Raw genomic sequence first — 24,543 nt, forward strand, 5'->3', positions numbered from 1 at the left:
CTAGGGGCCGCCACTGTGAAGGGGGGAGCAGCTAGGGGCCGCCACTGTGAAGGGGGGAGCAGCTAGGGGCCGCCACTGTGAAGGGGGGAGCAGCTAGGGGCCGCCACTGTGAAGGGGGGAGCAGCTAGGGGCCGCCACTGTGAAGGGGGGAGCAGCTGGGAGCAGCCACTGTGAAGGGGGGGAGCAGCTAGGAGCCGCCACTGTGAAGGCGGGAGCAGCTAGGAGCCGCCACTGTGAAGGGGGGAGCAGCTAGGAGCCGCCACTGTGAAGGGGGGAGCAGCTAGGAGCCGCCACTGTGAAGGGGGGAGCAGCTAGGAGCCGCCACTGTGAAGGGGGGAGCAGCTAGGAGCCGCCACTGTGAAGGGGGGAGCAGCTAGGAGCCGCCACTGTGAAGGGGGGAGCAGCTAGGAGCCGCCACTGTGAAGGGGGGAGCAGCTAGGAGCCGCCACTGTGAAGGGGGGAGCAGCTAGGAGCCGCCACTGTGAAGGGGGGAGCAGCTAGGAGCCGCCACTGTGAAGGGGGGAGCAGCTAGGAGCCGCCACTGTGAAGGGGGGAGCAGCTAGGAGCCGCCACTGTGAAGGGGGGAGCAGCTAGGAGCCGCCACTGTGAAGGGGGGAGCAGCTAGGAGCCGCCACTGTGAAGGGGGGAGCAGCTAGGAGCCGCCACTGTGAAGGGGGGAGCAGCTAGGAGCCGCCACTGTGAAGGGGGGAGCAGCTAGGAGCCGCCACTGTGAAGGGGGGAGCAGCTAGGAGCCGCCACTGTGAAGGGGGGAGCAGCTCGGAGCCGCCACTGTGAAGGGGGGAGCAGCTCGGAGCCGCCACTGTGAAGCGGGGAGCAGCTCGGAGCCGCCAATGTGAACTGGGAGGAGCAGCTCGGACCCGCCACTGTGAAGGGGGGTGCAGCTCGGACCCGCCACTAAAGCCCCTTTTACTGTTTTGCCCTTGTACAGCAGCTTCCAACATGTAGGGAACAGAAAAGGAGTCACCTGAATGGAGCCGTGCAGCCGTTCTCCCGCACAGCGAGGGGATGGAACGGGCCACAGTGCACAACCAGGGCCCCTCCATGGAGGTGTGGCACACTCCCTACAGTATGAAGGCGTCCCCAGATCGGGCAGTGGTGACCTATGCGGAGGATCAGCTCTTCCCCTTGTAGTTATGCCGGTCTCTGCTGTGGCGCTGGTTTTTGGCTGATCTGTAGTGGTCCTCAGGAAGTCGGACCCCACACAAATTACTCACTGATGTATTATCCGGAGAAATACAGATCTCACCTGTGGTCTGATACGTTCTGCCTCCGTCCTCAGCACTCTGTACATTCCTGGGACTGTGCTGCCTGAAGCCTGCGGAGACCTGGGACGCCCTCCATACTCCATTATTCCTATAACACCAGGACGTCAGACGCCCGGCTCTAACACCTCCTCTAATCAGGGAGACCGCCATCTGCCCGACAGATCTCAGGAATCCAAGAGGTTGATGTCCTGCGCCAGACCCTTCACAAAATACAGATATTTAACAAATAACACCCTGTATTATACTCCAGAGCTGCACTCACTATTCTGCTGGTACAGTCACTGTGTACATACATTACATTACTTATCCTGTACTGATCCTGAGTTACACCCTGTATTATACTCCAGAGCTGCACTCACTATTCTGCTGGTGCAGTCACTGTGTACATACATTACATTACTTATCCTGTACTGATCCTGAGTTACACCCTGTATTATACTCCAGAGCTGCACTCACTATTCTGCTGGTTAAGTCACTATGTACATATATTACTGATCCTGAGTTCCATCTTGTATTATACTCCAGAGCTGCACTCACTATTCTGCTGGTGCAGTTACTGTGTACATACATTACATTATTTATCCTGTACTGATCCGGAGTTACATCCTGTATTATACTCCAGAGCTGCACTCACTATTCTGCTGGTTAAGTCATTTACCCGCGGTTTTGCTGCGGAAATTTCTTGAGAAATGTTTGAAATCTTTCTGCAGACATTTCCCAGCAAAACCTATGGGAAAAAAAAAAATATCTGTGCGCACAGTGCGTTTTTTTTCTCAAGAAAATTCTTTGTGAAGATTTTCTTGAGAAAATTTCTTGAGAATATGTGCATGTCACTTCTTTTCCGCAGGTACCTGCGGTATACCCCCTGTATTACACTCCATTCACTGTAATGCAATCGCGAAATTCCAGGGGTATACCGCAGGTAGCAAATGATGTGCGGTATACCCCCGGTATAGCCGCGATTTACCTGCGGTAATGTTCATTGCTGCCTGCGGTTTTGCAGGGAGTGATGTCATTATGACAGAAGAGGAAGCGGAGCAGAGTAAACACAGACGTCACACTCCCTGGACGCTGCACCGAAGCACTTCCGTGTGATCTCCAGGTGCCCGTGCAGTCTGTGTCCCGCAGCTGCCCGCCCTGCAGTGTGTCAGTGTCTGCCCGCAGTGTCAGCAGCTTGTCACGCTGCAGCGCAGGCAGACACTGACACACAGCAGTGCGTGCAGCCGCGGGGATGACGGGCGCTGCTGTCAGGAGGTGAGATGAGATCATTACCTGCTGTGACGATCTCCTGCCTCCTGACGTCACCGCGGTCACTGCCGTCTATGCCCGCGGCCCGAGACTGTCACTAGCGGTGACGTCACGGGCTCTCGCGATACTGCTGAGAACGTGGCGGGCATAGTAGTCAGTGACAGCGCTGATGGCAGGACTGCAGGAGATCGTCACAGCAGGTAATGATCTCATCTAACCTCCTGACAGCAGCGCTCGTCATCCCCTGCAGTGACCTGGGCTGACCTATTGATGTTAGCTCAGGTCACTGCACTGCTCTCCCAGCCAATGGGGAACATTCTGTTCTTCATTGACTGGGACAGTGACCATGGTATGGATCGTCGTGGGACCCCCCCCTCATTGGATTATGTCGGACCCGGATTTGATTGTTCTTGTCAATAAATTGGTGAAAGAGGGAATGTGGGGAGTGTTTTTTCAAATAAAACTTTTTTTATTGTCTATTTTTTATTTCTTACTGACTGGGTTGGTGATGTCGGGTATCTGATAGACGCGTGACATAACTAACCCCAGGGCTTGATGCCAGGTGACATTACACATCTGGCATCAACCCCATATATTACCCCGTTTGCCACCGCAACAGGGCAACGGGATGAATTGGGGCAAAGCACCAGGATTGGCATGTCTAATGGATGCGCCACTTCTGGGGTGGCTGCAGCCTGCTATTTTTAGGCTGGGGAGTGTCCAATAACAGTGGACCTCCCTAGTCTGAGAATATCAGACCCCAGCTGTCCGCTTTACCTTGGCTGGTGATCCAATTTGGGGGGGACTCTACGTTTTTTGTTTTAAATTATTTATTTAATGTAAAATAACAGCGTGGGGTGCCCTCTGTTTTGGATTACCAGCCAAGGTGAAGCTGCCAGCTGTGGTCTGCAACCGTATGCTTTACCCTAGCTGGCTACAAAAGATGAGGGGACCTCACGTCATTTTTTTTTTAATTATTTATTTATTTATTGGCTAAATACAAGGCTAGGCACCCTTTAGTGCCACATGAAAGTCACTAAAGGGTGCCAGCTTAGAATATGCAGGGGGGTGGGACATTATATAGGTCTTTCTCATCTATCTATCTATTCATCCATCCATCTTTCCCTCTATCTATCTATTATCTATATTATTTATTGCAGTTCAGCATAAAAAACCCGCAAGGACCAACCTGCGGAAAAACTGCGGGAAAAACGCATGCGTTTTTCCCGCGGTTTGGGTGCGTTTTTTTACCGCAGGTGCGGTAATCTTCAACTCCCAGAAGTTTCTCAAGAAATTTTCTTGAGAAAAATCACTTTTCTAGTGCGCACATACCCTTATACTCCAGAGCTGCACTCACTATTCTGCTGGTGCAGTCACTGTGTACATACATTACATTACTGATCCTGTACTTGATCCTGAGTTACACCCTGTATTATACTCCAGAGCTGCACTCATTATTCTGCTGGTGCTTTCACTGTGTACATACATTACTTATCCTGTACTGATCTTGAGTTACTCCTGTATTATCCTCCAGAGCTGCACTCACTATTCTGCTGGTGCAGTCACTGTGTACATACATTACATTACTTATCCTGTACTGATCCTTTGTTACATCCTGTATTATACTCCAGAGCTGCACTCACTATTCTGCTGGTGCAGTCACTGTGTACATACATTACTTATCCTGTACTGATCTTGAGATACCTCTATTATCCTCCAGAGCTGCACTCACTATTCTGCTGGTGCATTCTCTGTGTACATACATTACGGATCCTGGGTTACATCCTGTATTATACTCCAGAGCAGCACTCACTATTCTGCTGGTGCAGCCACTGTGTACATACATTACTGATCCTATAGAGGAGTGGGAGCTGTATATAAGGAGGGGAGACTATACTGTGTCTATGGATGTAGGATGAGAGGTCAGAAATTCATTGGGATATTATTATGTATTTTTCACTCTTCTGAGTTTTTTTTTCCATCAACTTTTTAACGAAAATCCCAAAAACACTCCAGCATCACGTGACCTGATGTCCTTATCCGGCGGCGGACGGAAATGCAGTCACGTGACTGCTGTAAGGAGCGTGCTGTGCGGCCGCTGCAGGAGCCGCTCTATGGCCTGGACCATTCTTAGAGGGGCACATTACTGGCCGGGTGCAGCCCCGTCAGACTGCAGACAGTGACGTAAAATAGATAAAAAAAAAACCCCCACAGCTTCTCAGAGCCATCATCATAGCACTCACCTAGGATTTACTTCCGATTGGCTACCATGCCTCCTCCAATATGGCGCCTTCGTCTTCCCAAGACGCACTACGTGGTCCAAACGTAGCGTCCTGCTTGACGGTTAATACCATAGAGTTGAAGACAGTCGTCCCTGAATGCCCTTTGTGGTGGAAGGTCCTCCGCCCCGCCCACTTACTGTAATTTCATTGGACAACAGCCTTGTGTCTCCGCCCTTCCCCTCTGCACCGGAAGTGACTCCTAGAGAGGCTCGAGCGGCAGTGCGATGACATCTCGGCGGAGCTGAGTGTCCGGCGGAGGGAGATGCGTGTGTCCGGCGGTGCGCGGAGGAGTCTGGACACTGCCTGACTCCACACACGGTGAGTAGTGGGCTGCGGGCAGGCGGCGCAAAGTCCCGGCCTGGCGGAAAGTGAGGGGGAGGACGGCAGGGTGGGGGGCCGCGACTCCGGCACGTACACCACCGCCCCGCTCCATCACTGCGGGCTGACAGCTGCTGCTCCCTTTTATCAGCTGTCTGTGCCTGAGGGAAGGCTGGCTATAGCAGGCCTCTGTTATCAGCTCCGTCAGATGTGGATTACAGGCCATGATTCTCTGTTATCAGCCAATTGTGTCAGCAAAAAATGACTTGGACCTGTTCATGCCATCTGTTGTTTTATGTTATCAGCCAATATACTGTCAGACTGTAGGACAGGTAGGCAGTCTGTTGTCCTCTGTTATCAGCCACTTCTGCCTAGGGGTAGACTGACTGCAGGACGGTGCACTTCAGGGCACAGTTCCCTGTTATCAGCCAATAAAGCTTAGGTAATTGGTAGACAGGTGAGTGCAGTCCAGTATTCTCTGTTATCAGCCACTGCAGCCAAGGTAAAAGCTGACTGCACTCATCTGATCTACAGTCAATCTGTGTTCCCTATTATCAGCAACCGTGGCCAAAGGAAGGCCTGACTATAGGACAGGTGAGTGCAGTCTGTTGTTCCCTGTTATCAGCCACTGCAGCCTAGACCCGGAGAATGGAGGGCAGAAGATTGCATGCGTTTATCAGCCAAAAGCTAACTACAGAACAGTCTGTTGTTCCCTGTTATCAGACACTGCTGCCGGGGTAAAAGCTGAATGACTGTAAGACAGGTGAGTGCAGTCCAGCATTCTCTGTTATCAGCCACTGTGGCCATAGTAAGGGCAGACTGTAAGACAGGTGTGTGCAGTCCAGTGTTCTGTTATCAGCCACTGCAGCCAAGTAAAAGCTGAATGACTATATAACAGGTGAATGCAGTCCATCATTCTCTGTTATCAACCACTACAGCCAAGGGTCCAGCTGATTATAGGACAGGTGAGTGCAGTTTATTGTTCCCTGTTATCAGCCACTGCAGCCAAGGTAAAAGCTGAATGACCATATAACAGGTGAATGCAGTTCATCATTCTCTGTCATCAACCACTGTAGCCAAGGGACAGGCTGATTATAGGACAGGTGAGTGCAGTTTATTGTTCCCTGTTATCAGCCACTGTGGCCTAGTGGCAGGTGGACTATAGGGCAGTGAATTACAGGCATTATTTCCTGTTATCAGCCATAAGCTGTCTGTTGGGCAGTCTGTTCCTTATTAGCCACTGTAGCTAAAGGCCCCGTCACACTAAGCAACATCGCTAGTAACATTGCTGCTAACGAACAACTTTTGTGACGTTGCTAGCGATGTCGCTGTGTGTGACATCCAGCAACAAGCCGGCCCCTGCTGTGAGGTCGTTGGTTGTTGCTGAATGTCCTGGGCCATTTTTTAGTTGTTGCTGTCCTGCTGTGAAGCACAGATCGCTGTGTGTGACAGCGAGACAGCAACAACTAAATGTGCAGGGAGCAGGAGCCGGCTTCTGCGGAGGCTGGTAACCAATGTAAACATCGGGTAACCAAGAAGCCCTGTCCTTGGTTACCCGATATTTACCTTCGTTATCAGCCTCCGCCGCTCTCACTGTCAGTACCGGCTCCTGCTCTGTGCACATGTAGCTGCAGGACACATCGGGTTAATTAACCCAATGTGTGCTGTAGCTAGGAGAGCAGGGAGCTAGCGCTAAGCAGTGTGCGCTGCTCCCTGCTCTCTGCACGTGTAGCTGCAGCACACATCGGGTAATTAACCCCATGTGTGCTGTACTAGGAGAGCAGGGAGCCAGCGCTCAGTGTGCGCTGCTCCCTGCTCTCTGCACGTGTAGCTGCATGCGCTGGTAACCAAGGTAAATATCGGGTTGGTTACCCGATATTTACCTTAGTTACCAAGCGCAGCATCTTCCACGCGGCGCTGGGGGCTGGTCACTGGTTGCTGGTGAGCTCACCAGCAACTCGTAAATCAAACAGACAAGGACAAGATATATGACCAATCTTATCATATTAAAAAGACTGCACCCAAAATACATGAGCACAAACAAGGAGAAGCAGGGGCAACGCAGTCATAGGTCACTCAAGGACCACTTGAATCAATAATCAATATACCAACCTTTGCAAAAATATCAAAAATATTTATTTACTTTAGTACATAGCAAAAGAAGTAATATTAAATACACATTGAGGGAATCATAAACACTGATCAGGCTAAAGCAGAATCACAGATGAAAACAGATCACCGGACCATATGGGCACGTTTTTCTCGGTCTCGGCTACCTATGGGTGAGTGCCCTGATGGGAGTGCTTCCAGCTAATGTGTACCTATCCCTGGGCTGGCCTTCCCCTATATTGTTTCTGGCCCCTCGGAGTGATGAGTAACCGATTGTTACTATGCCTGTCACCCTGGATAGTGCTGTAATGCTCCTTATTTTGCATACGATCCGTGTAAATGTATAAATGGGTACTTCGGTCTTGGTCCTAGTAACTCTGAGGAGCCCTCCATTTTTGATGATACGAGTATATTGCACTCCCCATATGGTCCGGTGATCTGTTTTCATCTGTGATTCTGCTTTAGCCTGATCAGTGTTTATGATTCCCTCAATGTGTATTTAATATTACTTCTTTTGCTATGTACTAAAGTAAATAAATATTTTTGATATTTTTGCAAAGGTTGGTATATTGATTATTGATTCAAGTGGTCCTTGAGTGACCTATGACTGCGTTGCCCCTGCTTCTCCTTGTTTGTCACCAGCAACTCGTGTAGCGACGCTCCAGCGATCCCTGCCAGGTCAGGTTGCTGGTGGGATCGCTGGAGCGTTGCAGTGTGACATCTCACCAGCAACCTCCTAGCAACTTACCAGCGATCCCTATCGTTGTTGGGATCGCTGGTAAGTTGCTTAGTGTGACTGGACCTTAAGGTAAAGGGTGCTTTACACGCTGCGACATTGCTAGCGATCTCGTTAGCGATGTGACACGCCAGATAGCAGATGCGATCTCCCGAGATCACACACAGGTCGGTTTTATAGCGCCGGTCACATCTGCGATCTGGCGTGTCACATCGCTAATGAGATCGCTAGCGATGTCGCAGCGTGTAAATTTTCAAATACAAATTGATATATTCCAGGGGTCAATTTTATCTCAAAAAAGTATTAACCCCAAATTTCTAAAAAATTCTCCTTTATTATATCAAAGCTAAAAAAGACTCATAGACGTAAATACATACAATGTCTCAACTGGAATCAGCCAATATAGGGGTAGATACATAGCAATAATTCATCCTTAAATCACAGATCAATATACATTTCTCCTCCTAAACAATTCCTCAGAGGGAAAAATTGCAATTTTTTAAGGATTTATATATGTTTCATACCGTTGTCCATATTAGATATTTTTTAGAAAGACAACTATTAAAGTCACTGTTACACAGTGGTTTAGGAACTGTAAACAGAGACAAAAAGATATTTCGTCTCTATATCTAGTTCCAACCCCTATCCAGTTTTAGAGACCATATACCCACAGTAATACAAGTGTCATCCCTGATGGCTCCTTTTGATGTATTTTATGACCGCTATTCAACATCCAGATCACATCCACAGCTGGTCGATTTTACAGAGGAAAAAACAGGGATAACTTTAAAACTAGGCACATCCTGGAATACCCATAGGTTATTCCTAACAGAACCAACACCCAACATATAGTGTACACTCATCTACTGAACTGTTATTTTAGATGCCATGCACCTTATAGAATGCCAAAAGGTCATTCACTACAGAACAGAGGCCTAATACTGGCTCAACGCCATCATCTGAACTGTTAGAAGAAGGATTTTTTCAGCAAAGCAACAAACACATATATGCCAAAGATAACACAGAATAAGTCCAATAACCATAATTTGTTCCTTGATAAAATTCTTGATAAATGAAATATTGATCACATATGCCCTTGAGGTTAAAAAATAATATTCCTCTTCATAAAGATAGTTGATTTCAGACACATATGTCACAGGTTCCTTCTGGTAATGGTTACACACTCTGTTGCTTGATAGCTTCACATAGCTTCGATGTCGCAGCGTGTAAAGCACCCTTAAGGGCTGACTATAGGACAGATAAGTGCAGTCTGTTGTTCCCTGTTATCAGCCATTTGGAATGAAGGAGAAGCTGCCGTTGGGCCCGGTGAATGCGGCCTAATCTGCCTGTTTTGTCTCACGGTCCTGCTCTCTGGACTCTAATCACTGCAATCCTTCGTTCTCTGTTATCAGGCGACCAGCTGTTTGTTGGTTTTTCAGGTAATGACGCTCGTCCTCCTCGTCCTGTATCACCCATCACATCACTCTGTATCAGACCCCTGTGCGCTGTGTCGGGTACCGAGCTGTGTATGGAGGGCAGAGCCAGTGTGTGATAATAAGGCTGTTGTATTAGAGGTGCTGCCCTATGAAAACTGTAACTTATCTCATGTTTAGGAGGTTTGGGGTCGTCGTCTTCAGTTCTTCCTCCTCATATCTCTGCTTTGCGCGGTTTCCTGTGGGTCTGCCAACTAGTGGCCTGTCTACTTCTTGGCCAACAGTCCTGCACGGCCCTCACCTCCCTGTTGGGCTGTTCAGACGCGGTCGGAGTACAGACCTTGATGTCCGGCCATGGGACTCCTGACTGCAGCCTCATCTGCGGCTGCCGAGTTCACATCAGGAGCCCTGTGGCCGGTAAAGACATGTGTATGGGTACAAAACCTACGAAAAAATCAGCATTCTCCCATCATCACCCTCCCACTACGCCCAGTACAAGAATGGCCGTCCTCCCATTGTCACCCTCCCACTGCACCCAGTATAAGAATAGCTATCCTACCATATACGCTCTCCTACTGCATCCAGTACAAGAATGGCCATTCTCCCATAGACGTCGTCCTCCCATCGTCGCCCTCCCACTGCACCCAGTACAAGAATGGCCGTCCTCCCATCGTCACCCACCCAGTACAAGAATGGCCGTCCTCCCATAGTCACCCTCCCACTGCACCCAGTACAAGAATGGCCGTCCTCCCATTGTCACCCTCCCACTGCACCCAGTACAAGAATGGCCGTCCTCCCATAGTCACCCTCCCACTGCACCCAGTACAAGAATGGCCGTCCTCCCATAGTCACCCTCCCACTGCACCCAGTACAAGAATGGCCGTCCTCCCATAGTCACCCTCCCACTGCACCCAGTACAAGAATGGCCGTCCTCCCATCGTCACCCACCCAGTACAAGAATGGCCGTCCTCCCATTGTCACCCTCCCACTGCACCCAGTATAAGAATAGCTATCCTACCATATACGCTCTCCTACTGCATCCAGTACAAGAATGGCCATTCTCCCATAGACGTCCAGCACAAGAATGGGTGTCCTCCCATAGACGTCGTCCTCCCATCGTCACCCTCCCACTGCACCCAGTACAAGAATGGCCGTCCTCCTGTTATCACCCTCCCTCCGCCTCCAGTACAAGAATGGCCATTCTCCCATATATGTCGTCCCACTGTAGCCAGTACAAATATGGCCATTCTCCCATCTGCACCCTCCCTCCGCCTCCAGTACAAGAATGGCTGTTCTCCCATATATGACGTCCCACTGCGCCTAGTACAGGAATGGCCGTTCCATTGTCACCGTCCCACCCTGCGATGTTCAGCAGTACGGCCCGGGCAGGGCTGTGGAGGTGTTTTCATTTCCCATGTCTACAGAGACGTAGCAGAGGCCACAGAATATCTTTTATTTTATTTGGGATTAACAGCAGTTTTATTTGCCCCAGTTGCTGGGGTCAGAGGCCCGTGCACTGCAGGACTATGGAGAACGCCTGTTCCTAGAAGTCGTCTTTTCCTGATGATCGTGCTGGGCATACAGGCCGACCATCACTCAACAAATGAGCAAAATTATCTTTTAATTTGCTTAAAAAATTGTCTTCTGCAGCGCCTTATTCTGTGTCAGCCGGATCCGTGCTGCCAATAACACTACAGCCTATGTGCACTGCACGCCTTATTCTGTGTCAGCCGGATCTGTGCTGCCAATAACACTACAGCCTATGTGCACTGCACGCCTTATTCTGTGTCAGCCGGATCTGTGCTGCCAATAACACTACAGCCTATGTGCACTGCACGCCTTATTCTGTGTAAGCCGGATCCGTGCTGCCAATAACACTACAGCCTATGTGCACTGCACGCCTTATTCTGTGTCAGCCGGATCCGTGCTGCCAATAACACTACAGCCTATGTGCACTGCACGCCTTATTCTGTGTAAGCCGGATCCGTGCTGCCAATAACACTACAGCCTATGTGCACTGCACGCCTTATTCTGTGTCAGCCGGATCCGTGCTGCCAATAACACTACAGCCTATGTGCACTGCACGCCTTATTCTGTGTAAGCCGGATCCGTGCTGCCAATAACAATACAGCCTATGTGCACTGCACGCCTTATTCTGTGTAAGCCGGATCCGTGCTGCCAATAACAATACAGCCTATGTGCACTGCACGCCTTATTCTGTGTAAGCCGGATCTGTGCTGCCAATAACACTACAGCCTATGTGCACTGCACGCCTTATTCTGTGTAAGCCGGATCCGTGCTGCCAATAACAATACAGCCTATGTGCACTGCACGCCTTATTACAGGCTGTAAGTGCTGATGTCCCGCCTAAACAGACCATAAACTGGCTTCTAAGCTGGCGATCAGCTGGTTGGTTGTTGTAAATCAGTCCTAAGTTTTAAGTCTGCAGGATCTGACTATGTGGCCTTTAGTCATAGGCCTGCATGGGAGCTGAGAACACAAAACGGTGGGAGGTTTTGTTTTTTTTGTTTCTTTCTTAACCAGGGCTTTTTACATAAGGCAAAAGGATACATTTTCATACCGTGTGAGGCATGTATATAGAGAGGAGAAATAAGAATTCAGGAATTGGACACGGATCGTGTCACGGTCAGGATCGTCGGGGGGGGGGGGGGGGGGGGGGGGGGCAGGGCATGTCTACCATGTAGGGTCCCACACTCCCGCGGGGCACTCTAGTTTTTGTAACAATTGTGGGAGATGGGCTCTGCTGTCTGTCATTAGGGAGTTGCTGACATAGATGGTGGGGGTCTTTCCTCTGACCTTCGTTTTTGTGGTTGGAGCCCCCGTAGTAGTGCACATGCGCCACTTCTCCATGCAATCTCCTCTTCTGAGTGGGGGGGGGGGCGCTACCCAGTGCACGGTGGCTCAGTGGTTAGCACTGCACTCTTGCAGCGCTGGGGTCCTGGGTTCAAATCCCACCAATGACACCATCTGCAAGGAGTCTGTATGTTCTCCCCGTGTTTGTGTGGGTTTCCTCCGGGGTCTCTGGTTTCCCCTCACACTCCAAAGATATACAGATAGGGACTCTAGATTGTGAGCCCCAATGGGGACAGTGTAAAGTGCTGTGGAATTAACAGCGCTATGTAAATGAATAAATATTATTAGTCTTCACATCCCAGGGGTCATCTATCACACGTCTATACTTTGTGAATATACTGTATACAGCGGAGCTCGCATGCTGCGGCCATCGGGCAATTTTCCAAATGCAAAGCTGTAGAGTATTTTCCCTGGCCCTGCTCCTCAATGGGTCCCTATTGTGTCTGGGGGAGTTGGATCATAAATGGTGGGTGTCGGAGCACTGTGGATCCATCTGTAGTGAGCGCCACCTAGAGGCGACACAAAACACCGCCATCTCTCAAAGTGCGGTGGGTACTAACGACCCCCTATAATTGCCCTGTCTGTCATCCCCGCGGGGTGCCGCTCTGCCCTGATGCAGCCATACGCAGCACTCCCCACATTTGTAGACAATTTGGCCTCAGCTTAACATCACATGCACCAGGAGCTATCACATCTCAAAATAGGAAACCAAGCAGATTAGCTAATTGAGCCGCGGCCGCTTCACTCCCTGCATCGCCTGCAACGAAAATCCCCCCTCCGTTGAATGTTTTATAAAGGAAGTGCTGGGCGGAGCGGGCGAGCTGTGATATCCCCCTGGCTGTGAAGTTTCTGGATGTGGAGTGTATTTATTTCATGTAACCCAGCGCTGTAACCTTAGGTGTCGTCTCGCGTTCCCACTAGGCCTTAATGCAGTATCTTGTAGTCACAGCTGCCATGAGAGGAGGGCACTATGCCGGCGATACCCATAAGTGAGCCGCTCCGGGCACAGACCTGGGCGCATGAATATTGCAGGAGGTCCTCGCAGACGGCAACTGTGCTGTAAGCCCCCAAAATCCAGCCATGTCACATGCCGGGCTCCAGGGAGCTGAGATATGGGATGATGTTTGCTGAAAAGTTCCCTACTCATCTTTAGACGTTAGAATACCATAAAAATCCATTAGGCAATATACATGTTCACAATGAAAAAGGAACCACGGAAAAAAGCAAGAGGGTTTAAACCGTGGACATGATGCACACCACAGGCAGCAATCAAAAACAGGAGGACAAGAGTGGCTAGTATGCAAAAGTATAACAAATATTTATTTAGTAGTAGACACATCAAATAAAAAGAATATCATGGAGAAGAGAAAAAAGACATGACATGAAGAAATTGGCACAACAGATGGTAAACAGTTAATACAAAGGTCTGCACCGGAGGCTAAAATGATGCAATACTGTGCAGTTACAATGAAAGTACAAAATCAATCACAGAAACATACCCAGTGCAGCCGGATTAACAAGTAATAAAGTGCCAGTAGTGCAAACGACAGAGGTCTGGATACCCCCCTAGGAAGGGTAACGCGCGTTTCGCGTGGACAGAGTGACACGCTTCATCAGACCGTGAGGGATATGATTAGCTCCGTTACCAGGAAGTACTAAATGGGCCAGCTGACTCATCACATGGTTACTGAAGCCCAATGAATGGTGAGGAAATCGGCGCATGCGCGGTCGGCGCGGGCGCCCGGGGATGCGCACACAGCGTCAGACAGAGCGTGCACGAGAGGGGGCGTGGTCCCCAGTCCTGCACGCCGCTACCATGGAGACGCCGCCGGGCAATCCGGGACACCAGGCGCGGACCACGCATGCGCACAATACACCATCCGCGTCGAGAAGATAGCAGCTGTAAGTAAAAACCCACAGTAAATAAACACAGAATAGTGCCTGCACGGTGCCGGTAAATCACATGAAAGCGTATAACAATTTAATCCACAACCAATGAAAATGGAATACAATAATTAGTAAAAGATTGAATATCCATGGCAAGCACTCGTGCGGAGACAAAAAGGCTCTGAAATAAATTCTTCAAACCGACGGTGGTGGTTAAATGCTGGTCACACAGAACGGAGAAGAAAACTGTGAAAAAAATGAAAAATAGGAAAAAAATTAAAAACAATATAAAAACAAATAAAATTCTGGAACAGATGCCGGAGAATATCAGACAGGCAGATGTTCCAGAAAAGGAAGGGGGGTGAGGGAAAGAGGATCTACAGGAAGGGGGCAAAGCTAAGGGACTCATTCAGGCCAGCTGGGGTCAAAGAACCCAAGATGGTAATCCACTTAGTTTCCCTTTGGGCAAGGATTTTCCTGATATTACCGCCCCTACTACCGACATGGATTACATCTATACCCTTAATCCTAAGGGACTTACTATTACAATCGTGATGACTACGAAAGTGTCGGGGCAGGGTTTTAAGGGTGGAGATATCCACCACCGTCTTGGCCGCACCAATGTCCCTCACGTGTTCACGGACCCTAACTCGGAGTTCCCGTGAAGTCAGACCTATGTAGACCTTCGGGCAGCCACAAGTGGCATAATAAACCACATTCGAGGTTGCACAGGAAACATAACACCTGATATCGAAAGTGCGGCTGCCGTCTACGGTTGTGAAGGTCTTGCTGCGGGGGACATTGGTGCAGGCAAGACAGTGGCCACATGGAAAACAGCCATGTAGAGGGGCAATCTGGCCAAAGGGGTAGGACACCGCTGGAACGTAATGACTGCGCACAAGGTAGTCTTTAAGGTTCCTAGAGCGTCGTGCCGTCATAAGTGGGTGATCGGATAGATGGGGACTCAAACTCGGGTCGCTCTTAAGAATTGGCCAGTATTTATTCAAAATATCGCGCATCGTTTGCCACTCATGATTAAAAGTTGAAATGAAGCGAACATCTCCGAAACCCCTATCCCCTCGACCAGAAGGCTGTAGGAGCTCCCGCCTCTGAGTGTTCCGAGCCCGATTGTAGCCCTTTTTGATGGAGCGTTGACTGTAGCCCCTAGCAACCAATCTAGAACTAAGATCTTCCGCCTGTGCCTTGAAATTATCAGAGGTGGAACAGATCCGCTTCATTCTGAGAAACTGACCAACCGGGATAGCTTGAATAGTACTGGAGGTGTGAGAGGATGAAGCATGTAAAAGGGAGTTGACCGACGTCGGCTTCCTGAAGACGTCAGTCTGTAGCTGCCGACATGGGTCAACTCCAATGGAAATGTCTAAAAAATCAATCTGCTGTAAATCATATTTGAATGTGAGTTTTAAATTAATAGAATTATGATTCAATGTGTCCATAAATAAGGTAAGCTGCTCCGCTGTACCCTGCCAAAGGATAAATACATCGTCGATGTATCTAATCCAGCACTGCGCATGGGCAGCCGCCTGGACGCCCTCGTCGCCAAAGATGCCCCTCTCCCAATAGCCGAGGAACAAGTTGGCGTACGAAGGCGCACAGGCCGCGCCCATCGCAGTGCCGCGTGTCTGTAAATAAAAACGATCTTTAAAAATGAAAAAATTGTGTGTAAGAATGAAGCGGAGCAGCTCAAGTATAAGTTCACAGAAATGGCCATCCCGGTTGGTGTTGCCCAGAAAGAAGCGGACCGCCTCTAAACCATCCTCATGATTGATGCTAGTATACAGGGCCTCAATGTCTGCTGTCACCAAAAGGGTATCGGTATCCACAAAAATCCCGTCGACCCTGTTCAGGACGTCCGTCGTGTCTTTGGCGTAAGATGGTAAGGTCTCAACGAGTGGCTTAAGATAGTAATCTATGAATCGGCACACTGGATCACAGAGACCATCAATGCCAGACACGATCGGACGCCCCGGTGGGTTTTCGGGATTTTTGTGGATTTTGGGCAGAAGATAAAATGTCGGAATCTTTGGAGAGGTTACAAATAAGCCATCAAAGACTTTTTTAGTGATGATGCCATCCTCGAAAGCTCCCCACAGTATCCGGTGGAGTGAATCGGAGTAATGAACCAGAGGGCTCGACTCCAATCTCAAATAGGTTTTTCTATCACGTAACTGGCGGTATACCTCTTTCTCGTACAGACCGTTAGGCCAAACCACAATGTTTCCTCCCTTGTCCGCCGGTTTTATCTGTACATCATCGAGATTTTGCAAATCCCGGAGTGCCCTCCTCTGTGCATGGTTGAGATTATCAAATCTACGTCTTGTAGAAAGAAGTTTAAATTCATCAGAAACAAGTCTAGTGAAAATCTCTACAGAGGAACAGAGGGACAAGGGAGGAAAACGTGTGGAACGTGGTAGAATGGAAGATGGAAAAACACCCTGTTGGTCTACCTGTTGTTCAGTCAAGAGGTCTTCCAACACCTGGAGAGCTTCTTGTTCAGCCCGGTCAGTAGAGTTAAAGGACAAAGGGTTTTTTGAGTGCAACTTTTTCAACAGGACCTTGCGAGAGAAAATATGGAGGTCCTTTAAGGCTGTAAAGAAATCGAATGAGTTAGTGGGAGAAAAACTGAGACCTTTAGATAATAGTTCGACCTGAATTTGGGAAAGTGAATGTGAAGACAGGTTAATTACCTGTAGAGCATTTTTATGTTGTTGTCTAGTCATGGGGGGATCCGTTGGAGGTCTAGGCGTATCCGCCTGTTTCTTCTTATATCTCCTTTGGGGTATAGGCATCCTATTCCCGGATGTGGAGGGATCATATGCCTCTGTGGAGGATTCCTCACCTGAGGTAAACGACCGTATTGAAGTAGATCTAGAGCGTGATCGGTTCTGATTGAATCGTCTAAACGGTCTAGAACGGTCGGTTGACATCCTCCATTTATAGACCCTGTTGGATTGCAGGTCAAGTTCATCCCGATGGAATTTCTTAATTTTACTGTCCTTGACCTCTTTCTCCCACCTAGACATATCACTCTCAATATCCATCTCAAAAGTTTTAAAGGCCTCCGTACTGAGTCCCGCAACGATCCTGTTTTGTAAATCAACTGTCTCAGTCTCAATAGCCCGGAGTTGTGAGCTGTTAAGATCACATAACAATTGAATAAAACCCTTTGAGCAGTTGTTGGCGAAATCTTCCCATTTGTCTTTGAAGGTATTATCATCTATGTCAAATGATGGGAACACCTGGACCCTGAGTCCTCGTGGTATAAGTCCTTGTTGTAGATACCGTTCCAAAAAGGCGCGGTTCCACCATATTTTGGTGCGTTTGTGAATGAGCCCCTTATATTTAGCCACTTCTTCCCGCAGGCTCACCTCACCGGACCTGGCATCTGCACCACCGTCATGTCTGAAAAAATCATTGAGCTGAGACCGCCACGTCTCTTCTCGCACATGGAAATCCATAGCCAAAAATGGAGACACTGTGCAAAACACAGAAAGCAAAGTTAGAATACCATAAAAATCCATTAGGCAATATACATGTTCACAATGAAAAAGGAACCACGGAAAAAAGCAAGAGGGTTTAAACCGTGGACATGATGCACACCACAGGCAGCAATCAAAAACAGGAGGACAAGAGTGGCTAGTATGCAAAAGTATAACAAATATTTATTTAGTAGTAGACACATCAAATAAAAAGAATATCATGGAGAAGAGAAAAAAGACATGACATGAAGAAATTGGCACAACAGATGGTAAACAGTTAATACAAAGGTCTGCACCGGAGGCTAAAATGATGCAATACTGTGCAGTTACAATGAAAGTACAAAATCAATCACAGAAACATACCCAGTGCAGCCGGATTAACAAGTAATAAAGTGCCAGTAGTGCAAACGACAGAGGTCTGGATACCCCCCTAGGAAGGGTAACGCGCGTTTCGCGTGGACAGAGTGACACGCTTCATCAGACCGTGAGGGATATGATTAGCTCCGTTACCAGGAAGTACTAAATGGGCCAGCTGACTCATCACATGGTTACTGAAGCCCAATGAATGGTGAGGAAATCGGCGCATGCGCGGTCGGCGCGGGCGCCCGGGGATGCGCACACAGCGTCAGACAGAGCGTGCACGAGAGGGGGCGTGGTCCCCAGTCCTGCACGCCGCTACCATGGAGACGCCGCCGGGCAATCCGGGACACCAGGCGCGGACCACGCATGCGCACAATACACCATCCGCGTCGAGAAGATAGCAGCTGTAAGTAAAAACCCACAGTAAATAAACACAGAATAGTGCCTGCACGGTGCCGGTAAATCACATGAAAGCGTATAACAATTTAATCCACAACCAATGAAAATGGAATACAATAATTAGTAAAAGATTGAATATCCATGGCAAGCACTCGTGCGGAGACAAAAAGGCTCTGAAATAAATTCTTCAAACCGACGGTGGTGGTTAAATGCTGGTCACACAGAACGGAGAAGAAAACTGTGAAAAAAATGAAAAATAGGAAAAAAATTAAAAACAATATAAAAACAAATAAAATTCATGATATTCTTTTTATTTGATGTGTCTACTACTAAATAAATATTTGTTATACTTTTGCATACTAGCCACTCTTGTCTTCATCTTTAGACGTCCACGCAAATAGTATCCATATTAACCCCATAAACTCCAAAGTGGTCTTCAGTAGGGGCTGCCTTGTGTACCCCCAGTCATAGCATGGCCTCAGTATCACACAGCCTTTGGAGGACCCTAGTTCTTAGCCCTCTGCACAGGATGAATGTCTGAGGCCTGTGGGTCCCACCTGTCTCCAGGTTGGGTGCAAGCACAGCTCTAGACTCTTCTCCATTTACAGCAGCTGCGGAAAGGAAACTTCTGTCTAGAGGCCTCCTGTAGACCTTAATGTTATTTATTATAGCACAATCTATTCCATGGCGCTTTACATGTGAAAGAGGTGTAAATAATAGGGACAAGTACAATAATCATAAACAGTACAAGGCACAGACTGGTACAGGAGGAGAGAGGTCCCTGCCCGCGAGGGCTCACAGTCTACAAGGGATAGGTGAGGATACAGGAGGCGAGAGGTCCCTGCCCGCGAGGGCTCACAGTCTATGAGGGATAGGTGAGGATACAGTAGGTTAGGGTAGAACTGATTGTGCGGCGCTGTATCAGACTGAGGGTTACGGCAGGTTGTAGGCTTGTTGGAAGAGGTGGGTTTTCAGGTTCCTTTTTGAAGCTTGTAAAGGTAGGCAAGAGTCTGATATGCTGGGGTAGAGCATTCCGGAGTATGGGGGAGCCACGGGAGAAATTTTGGATGCGATGGTGGGAAGAGGAGGTGACAGGGGAGTAGAGAAGGAGATCTTGTGAGGATCGAAGGTTACGTGCAGGTAAGTGCCGGGAGACTAGGTCACAGATGTAGGGAGGAGACAGGTTGTGGATGGCTTTGTAGGTCATGGTCAGTGTTTTGAACTGGAGTCGTTGGGCGATGGGAAGTCAGTGACGGGAATGGCAGAGAGGAGAGGCCGGGGAGTAGCGGGGTAGAGGTGGATTAGCCGGGCAGCATAGTTTAGAATAGATTTGTAGGGGTGCTAGACTGTTAGAAGGGAGGCCACAGGAGGTTGCAATAATCCAGGCGGGAGATAATAAGGGCATGTACTAGGGTTTTTGCAGCTTCATGGGAAAGGAATGATTGCTCTTAATCACAAAGCCGTTGTGGACAGTCGACCCTCATTGGGTTGTGGGGGTCCAAGCCGTGAACTCCTGACCAGGCGACCACCAGCAGCAGCCCTGCCGTGCTAGTCAGTATCTGTAATGGAGTACAAGCCCTTTACATGCGGTGACTGTTGTGCGTGGAGCGTGTCGGTGCACCTTCAGCCGCCCTGTCTCAGCCTGTCACCACATTGCTGCTCGCTACCGAGAGACAGCAGAGCCCACATCTGTCACCGGATGACTAATTTCCCCGAGGAGATCTCCATCTCTGGGTCTATTAGTCGCCGCACGTGGCGGATAATGCACATATTGCACCCTGCGTCACCAGCCTGCTATTATCTGCTCCACAACAGTCCGATTATCAGAAGCCACATACCTCTGGGGGGGGGGTGGCTACGGCGTCGTACCATGGGCTCACAAATCTAGAAGGCCACAGGCCGAAATATGGAGGGGAAGAGTCAAGCTCACAGCAGCACAGAGCTTTTAAGACAAATATACAACAGGGTGAAGGGTCCCCAACAGCACTTTTTTTTTGTTTGTTTTTTGGGGGGTTTGCTCCTCGCACCCCCAATATGGCTAGAGACCCCTTAAATCTTTAGACATTTAAGATCTATTTTTCTATTTCTTTTCCTGGCTCTCCACTGTGACATCCCAAAGACCAGGACCTGAGAGAGAAGCTGCATCTAGTATAGGGGGATTAGATACAATGAGACATTGTAACAAACTGCAGCTGTGTGCCCGTCTACTAATGAATGGGTTTTTTTTATGATGAATGTGTCCATTCACTGACCGCAGGCAGAGATCTGTCGTCATATTTTGCATATCAATTGCTCATCAAGTCTAAGGTTCTCCTTTTATTTTCTGTTTACAGTGACCGTCCCTTTAAGTGGCAGACAGTAAATTTTATTATGCAGAATTAAAGGGTTATTCCCCAAATGAGCACCCTAGCTTAGCAGATGGGTCGCTTGACAATGGGAAGATTACAAAGCGTCTGTTCCCTCGCCGGGACCCCCAGTTATCAGCTGTCCTCTATGATGCAGCTTGGCAGTAAGTGATCAGTGTCCCTGCAGCGCCACCTCAGGGGAGGTCAGGCATAACAGCGGCTCGCTCTTTATCAATGGCCTTTGCCCCTGGTTGACAGATGAGGACCCCTTTGCTATTTTCTCCTGACCTTGGTTTTTTAAAGGGAACCTGTCAGCAGGTTTGGGGCCTATAAGCTGCGGCCACCACCGGGCTCTTATATACAGCATGTTAGAATGCTGTATATAAGAGCCCAGGCCGGGGGTATACCATAAAAAACACTTTATAATACTTGCCTTACGGTTGCGCGGTGGAGTTGGACCATATGGGTGTCTGCGTTCTCCGGTGCCGGCGCCTCCTCTTTCGGCCATCTTTGTCGTCCTTCTGAAGCCTGGGGGCATGACGCGTTCCACATCACACACACTTGCCGGTCCCGCGCAGGCGCACTACAATACTTTGATCTGCCCTGCTCAGGGCAGATCAAAGTGCGCCTGTGCAGGACCTCAATGCCGGCGAGTGTGGATGACGTAGGACGCATCATGCACCCCGGCTTCAGAAGAAGGACAAAGATGGCCGAAAGAGGCGGCACCGGACCCGGAGAATGGAGACACCCATATGACCCAACTCCACCGCAGCAACAGTTTAGGTGAGTATTATAAAGTTATTTTTACTCTCTACACAGCGGCCTGGGCTCTTATATACAGCATTCTAACATATTGTATATAAGAGCCCACTGGTGATGGCCGCAACTTTATAGGCCCCAAATCTGGTGACAGGTTCCCTTTTAAACTGGACATCAACACTAATGTTAAAGGGAATCTGTCACCAGGTTTTTGCCCCCTAATCTGAGAGCTGCATAACATAGTGGCAGAGGTCCTGATTCTAGCAATGTGTCACTTACTGGGCTGCTTAGTGTAGTTGTGATGAAATCACTGTTTTAATCAGCAGTAGATTATCATTACAGGACTACTTGGCGTGCTGCAGGTAGTCCAGCATATTCATGAGCTCTTTATAACTGCTAAATCTGCAGCAGAGAAAATTGTAATTTTATAACAGCTCAGTAAGTAACACATCGCTGGAATCGGGGTCTCTGCCCCTATATTATGCTGCTCTCAGATGGGGGAGCAAAAACCTGGTGACAGATTCCCTTTAAGTTTAAAGGCTCGAAAGTAAAAACTGAAGTCTTTTTTGTTTTTCTTCTTCTTTCTAGTATATGCCCGAGTTCACTGCTGCTGAGCAATCTGACGAGAAGTCTTCCAGCTCGTACTCCATGCTTTGAAACTGGACACACTTGTGTGTTTTTGTCATGAAGATGGAGGCAGTCAGCAAGGATGAACAACTTCTAGACTCTGAAGTGCCTCCTCACGTCACCCAGGAGAAAGCGGACTCTCAGGCAGAAGAAGGAGCCCTAGACCTGCAGCCTCCTTCACTAAAAGATGGCGCCGAAGACGTCCCAGACTCCTCCGGACTCGCCTCAATGCCTTGCCTGCTGATGGAACTGAGACGGGACTCCTCGGAGTCTCAGCTGGCGTCTACCGAAAGCGACAAGCCCCCGAGCGGCCGGGTGTACGAGAGCGATTCCTCTAACCACTGCATGCTTTCTCCTTCTTCCAGCGGACACCTGGCCGACTCCGACACATTGTCTTCCGCAGACGAGAATCAGGCGCGACGTCCCGAAGCAATAAGCGAAGGCTGCGAGACTGCCGGCCAAGGGGCCACCGTGGCTCGCAAGTCCCGGAGGTCTCGATCAGAGAGCGAAACCTCCACTATGGCTGCCAAGAAGAACCGCCAGTCCAGCGACAAGCAAAACGGTCGCGTCACCAAGATCAAAGGTCACCGGAGCCAAAAGCACAAAGAGCGGATCCGGCTGCTGAGGCAGAAGCGAGAGGCGGCCGCTCGGAAGAAGTATAACTTGCTGCAGGACAGTAGTACCAGCGACAGCGACCTCACCTGCGACTCGAGCACCAGCTCGTCCGACGAGGATGAAGAGGTCTCAGGGAGCAGTAAGACAATCACAGCGGAGATTCCAGGTAAGGTGATGTCCTTGGCCTGGAGCGGTTCTCAGCTCGGCAGCAGAGCTGACAATCTAACCCTGTATGGTATACGCTAGCGTCCCTTAGTCTGATTGTATCTAGTGGCATTATACTATCTACATTACTATATACGTAGAGACGGTTGGCGGTAACACAATTTTTGTCTTCCGGTCGCGGTTGCTTGAGTCCCATTTAGGCCGACCAAGGCACAAGTTGTTTTTTCTGCGCCATCTACTGATTAATTTGCTGCCTCAACCATTTTGCATCCACATATAAAACGAGATTGCATCCACCGATCATTTAAAGGGCCATACACCATAAGCTTGTCGGTATCAAAGATGATATTGTTCTCAGTGGAGACGTTGCGTGATCTGCACACGTCTATAGTGATGAATGAGAGGAAGAAATGGTGCAGCCCACCATGACGGTTATCAGTGATAGCGGCAATTACTTGCTACTTACACATGGACTGATGGTCTAGCACTAGGTCATACCATGGTCTGATCACGGGGGGCTGGGATCATTAATTCCTTCAATGGAATAGGAAAGACTCAGGCCGCACACCCTGGGAAATAAGGGGAAAATTTAAATAAAAGCTTCCTAGTAATTTAGTAAATGTGCAAAAAAAGTAGTCAGTATATGTCCCATGAGATCAGTCTTTATTCCCCCAATTCCTTTTACATTGTTCGTTCTGGCTGCAGCAGGAGCCTCTCCCCCAAGTGCTGAGTTTGCAGTTAGGAGAGTGAGAAAGTTCAGACCTCTGAAGAATAGGTGAGAAATAACCCCCCGATGTAAGATTTCTACTGAAGGGACCAATTCAGAATCTTTTAGGCTATGTGCCCACGGGACTCTGTACCTTCGGATATATCCACAGGTTTCCTGCAGCTGCTCCCCGGAATCCGCAGCTATGAATATTCCAGCGAAATAGCTGCGGTAAACCTGCGTACATTCATGCAGCTTACCTGTGGAAGTCCCGGCCTCTATCTCCATAGTGGAGGGCCGGGATTTCCGCAGGTATAATTGACATTCTATTACGTTCGGCTGCGGGACATCCGCAGCATATTCCGCAGCCACACATAACTGCAGCATGGACACAGCACTCCACATATCCCATAGGATAACATGGGGAGTGTCTGTACTTGCATAAACCTGCGAATTTATCTGGAAAATCCGCGGATTTTCCGCAGATAAATCCGCAGGTATTTTCTCCCATGGGCACATAGCCTTAGAATATCCTGCAGTGTGGACAGTTTACTGGGTATCCCTTTAAAAGGAACCTGTCAGGTTGGATAATGCTAGCTATAAGGTTGATTGCAGGCCTGGCCACCGTACCTTAATCCTCCCCGGAGTTGCCAGCTTTCAGTCATGCAGGCGTGGCGGTGCGGCTACCAGAACTGCACAGTTGCACGCCCCGCCACTTTAACTGATAGCTGGGGGTGCACTGCAGAGCTGGCTGTCAATCAAGGTGCCCGAGCGTGCTTATAGCCGCCGCTTTCATGACTGTTGCCACACTTGTAGGACTGATAGCCAGCGGCTCCCAGGAGAAATAGTTTCTTTTCTTCCGGGTGCTGCACCTTCAGTGTGGGGAGGCCGGGC

The 24,543-nt window shown here is 49.1% G+C and overlaps 2 protein-coding genes across 3 annotated transcripts in view; one reads left to right on the forward strand and one right to left on the reverse strand.

Moving 5' to 3' along the window:
• The window catches only part of FDX2 (ferredoxin 2), a 10,751-nt gene extending 5,888 nt beyond the window's left edge, over positions 1-4,863 (reverse strand). Inside the window, exons 1-2 of the mRNA XM_075327413.1 lie at positions 4,778-4,863; positions 1,268-1,486 (exon numbers count right to left, since the gene is read on the reverse strand). Of these exons, the coding sequence (XP_075183528.1) occupies positions 1,268-1,436 (169 nt within the window). The 5' untranslated portion in view covers positions 1,437-1,486; positions 4,778-4,863. The remainder of the gene's footprint in view (positions 1-1,267; positions 1,487-4,777) is intronic.
• Positions 4,864-5,007: 144 nt separating this feature from the next.
• ARK2N (arkadia (RNF111) N-terminal like PKA signaling regulator 2N) overlaps positions 5,008-24,543 on the forward strand; it is a 69,058-nt gene continuing 49,522 nt past the window's right edge. For both annotated transcript variants that reach the window (XM_075327424.1, XM_075327432.1), the window contains exons 1-2: positions 5,008-5,134; positions 22,125-22,944. In XM_075327424.1, the coding sequence (XP_075183539.1) occupies positions 22,221-22,944 (724 nt within the window). In that variant the 5' untranslated portion in view covers positions 5,008-5,134; positions 22,125-22,220. The remainder of the gene's footprint in view (positions 5,135-22,124; positions 22,945-24,543) is intronic.

This window comes from Anomaloglossus baeobatrachus, chromosome 1 (assembly GCF_048569485.1).
Source record: "Anomaloglossus baeobatrachus isolate aAnoBae1 chromosome 1, aAnoBae1.hap1, whole genome shotgun sequence".
In the NCBI taxonomy this organism is placed as follows: domain Eukaryota; kingdom Metazoa; phylum Chordata; class Amphibia; order Anura; family Aromobatidae; genus Anomaloglossus; species Anomaloglossus baeobatrachus.